Source organism: Chenopodium album, chromosome 24 (assembly GCF_948465745.1).
Source record: "Chenopodium album chromosome 24, dcCheAlbu1.1, whole genome shotgun sequence".
In the NCBI taxonomy this organism is placed as follows: Eukaryota; Viridiplantae; Streptophyta; class Magnoliopsida; order Caryophyllales; family Amaranthaceae; genus Chenopodium; species Chenopodium album.
In genome coordinates, this window is record NC_137857.1 from 16,793,130 (window position 1) to 16,796,323 (window position 3,194).

General features: G+C 37.0%; 1 protein-coding gene across 1 annotated transcript; it reads right to left on the reverse strand.

Moving 5' to 3' along the window:
• Positions 1-252: 252 nt before the first annotated feature.
• Positions 253-2,028, reverse strand: LOC145611137 (protein BASIC PENTACYSTEINE1-like). The gene is made up of 2 exons (XM_081666382.1): positions 1,910-2,028; positions 253-1,368 (listed from the first exon to the last, which is right to left on the reverse strand). Exon 2 carries the CDS (start codon positions 1,359-1,361, stop codon positions 516-518), a length of 846 nt encoding a protein of 281 aa, XP_081522508.1. The 5' UTR covers positions 1,362-1,368; positions 1,910-2,028; the 3' UTR covers positions 253-515.
• Positions 2,029-3,194: the final 1,166 nt, after the last annotated feature.

Here is a 3,194-nt window from a genome sequence, read left to right on the forward strand (position 1 = left end):
CATGTACAGGGTCTGCAACTGGATTTAAGAAGCCAAAGCTATTAGAAATTAATGAAAATTTCTGGTAAAAGATTGAGTTTACAACTAGCTTAAAGCAATGTGGGCATAATGACCAACAAGTTAGCACCTTCAAATGAGAGACAAAACCATGACATCAAATCGACTGGTCAGCAGAAGTAAACCTTTATAAGGAAGATAGTTATATGTTAACATGATACTGTCAACTATGAAGCTTATGCTCCAAGGAAGAAATAAATAAAATCTCGTCCACTACTTTCACTAACCAGGCAGAGATACATTAGTGGAATTCCTAATACTACAAGCAGAATCAAGAATGAAACAACAAATCTTAGAACCCCAAAAGGTAGTAAATTTCGAGAACAAGTAACATGGAAAAGGATAATTCATGGACTACAAACCATTTAAACGAGCCTCAGTTTCAGGCGACATACATATGTACATGAGAAGCAGGCCGAACGCAAGGTGAGGCCAATTGTAGAATCTGAATTGTACATCTACCTGATAGTGACAAACTTGTTGGTACCATGTTTAGCCCAATGAGTCCTCAAATCAATTGGGTTAGTAAAGTTATAACCTTCGGCTGCCAACTTTTCCAACACCTTCTTGAATGCCCCCAAACTCATCTTTCGCCCAGCTATCCTTGCTCCACGTCGCTTAGAACTCATTGGTAAGGGGTACGTTGACAAACTCGTTGTACAGCACGCTGACTGCCACCCACCAGAACCCCATCGATAACATTGTTGAGGAGCCCCAGTGCAAGAACAAACTGGAATCGGAATACTAGATATATCCATATCAATTCCATTTATGATAACCTCCGTGGTTTTCTTCGCAGACTTGGCCCTTTGACCTGAACCACTGCCCCCTTCCTTAGGGCCACTAGGGGCCTTCTTCGGTTTCTTCATTTTAGGAGCCTTTTCCGATTTCCCAGCTGATCTCTTTTTCATGGGACCATTATTGATCTCACATACTGGCTCGATTCGGACCGTCCTTTCCTCATTCGAAGATTCAGGTTGCCGAAGCATTTGCATAGGGTGATGAGTTGGGGTAGTCTCAGTAGGAAGAGCATAACTATGACTAGTAGGCAACATATTAAAAAATTTATTATCTCTATGGATCCAAGCTTCCCTCATATTATAATCAACCGGGTAATGAGAATTCGGAACCACATAATCCCTCTGATGAAACCCGGCATTCGAATTCGCAATCAAAGCTGACTCACGGCTTCCAAGTAGCGGTTTCCGGTCCGCCATATTAGACATGAGCTGCAAATTCAGATGCTTCATGGGAGGATCATAATATCCCCAATTCCGCATATTAAGACCACCATCGCCGTCCATCGGAAAACTAGGTTGAACAAAAAAATTTGACAAAAAAAAGGAAAAAAGGGGAAAAATTGTTAATTAGAGATGAATTTACAAACTCCAACCCGTTCTCTGTCCGACATTACGTTCCTCATTACACACCCTAAAACAACAAAACATACAAAACCCAAAACTCAATCAAATCGAACGACATTAACAATGAAATCAACCAAAATCCAATAACAAAGTCAAACCCAGACAAAATAAACAAACCCCATCATGATTTCAACAGCATAGATGCTAAACAACCAAATTACAACAATCAAATCACTTCAATTGTAATTGTATCAATCTACATTTTGATTCCAATTACGATGCATGAACAAGATTCAAAATTAAAAAAAAACGAGATCTCAAATGTGATAAACTGCTTAAAAATTCAGATCTCAAAAATGGATAACAGATCTATAAGCATTAAAAGAAGTTTGTAAAAGGAGAGACAAAGTAAATAGATAAGGAAGAAAAAAGGAAGAGGAGAGAGACGACAGACGATAGAAGACAGGAGAGAGAGAAAGGGTACTTACTGACGAAGAACGGGAATAGCCGGGTTAGGGTTCTTTCTTCGTATGGAGAGAGAATGGGAAAAGAGAGGAGAGAGGAGAGAGGAGAGAGAAAGACTCAAATGGTATAAAAGGAGCCGAATATGCACGCCATCTTAAAATCTAAAAATTCATTAATACAGAACATTACCACGTACGAAATACTAGTAGTACTAGTGTGTTTAAGTCTTGCTCCCTCTATTATTTATTTATTTATTTTTATAAGGGTAAATTCATGTTAATCTCGAAGAGAAGCAAAAAAAAACATTTATTTCGGGGGTCGAAGGGTCATTACACAAGTATGAATAAGGGTAAACTTGGAATGTGATTAATTGACGATGTAAATATAATAAATGGTTGTATATTTTTTACTCATGATCTAAGTAACGTTGTTGCAAACGAAACCCTAAGAGAGAAAAGTTTGAACATTGTGCTAGTAGTTGGTTTGAGGGAGAAGGCCGAAGGCGATTGTTTAGTTTGATCAACAAAACATTACTTGGGTTGTGGCCTTTCTAGCTAATCCCAACGTTTGTCTTCATCGTTTCGAGAAGTTTATTTAAGCTATTTTGACAATTTTGTTGATATACCAGTCATATGTTGATGCACTGAAACTTTTGTTGTAAGTATTGTAGGCTTCAGTATGCGTTAATAATACAAAGCTGGATCTTAAGTTCCTTGGAATTTAGGATTGTTGTATGGATGATGCTTATTCAATGAATTATTACGTAATTGGTTAATCTATGCATTTTGTTGTATTATTTTTATTATACCAATTGAATGATGATCCCTTTATGTCAATGATTATCATATATTAAGTCAGTGTTTGTGATTATGACTTTTTACCAAACCACCAAAATTGTGATGCTAGCTCCCTTATGCATATGCAATTTCAATTAGTTAGCTGGTTGAGAAGCTAGTGTTGAACAATGTCTTCGCTGGATGATGGATTGTCAAATTTGGTATTTTATCACTTGTTCAAATTCTTTGGTATTATTCATCTTTTCATATTTGTATTACTACAAGTATTTTAGGTAATTTTTTTGTAAATCGGGAGCAAACAATGGATCATTATTTTCCCGTAGGAAGGGGCTAACTAGTCAATTGTTCTGGGTATGGAAATATAGGTACTTTGTTAATTGAATGTTAGTTGAACATGGGCATGTTTTACTCAGTTTGTTAGCTAGATAAATGGTTCTTGTGTGCAAGATGATAGTATTAGCATTGGTGGTAAAATGAAGGGGAAGGGTGAAGTGATTAAGCAACAATATGA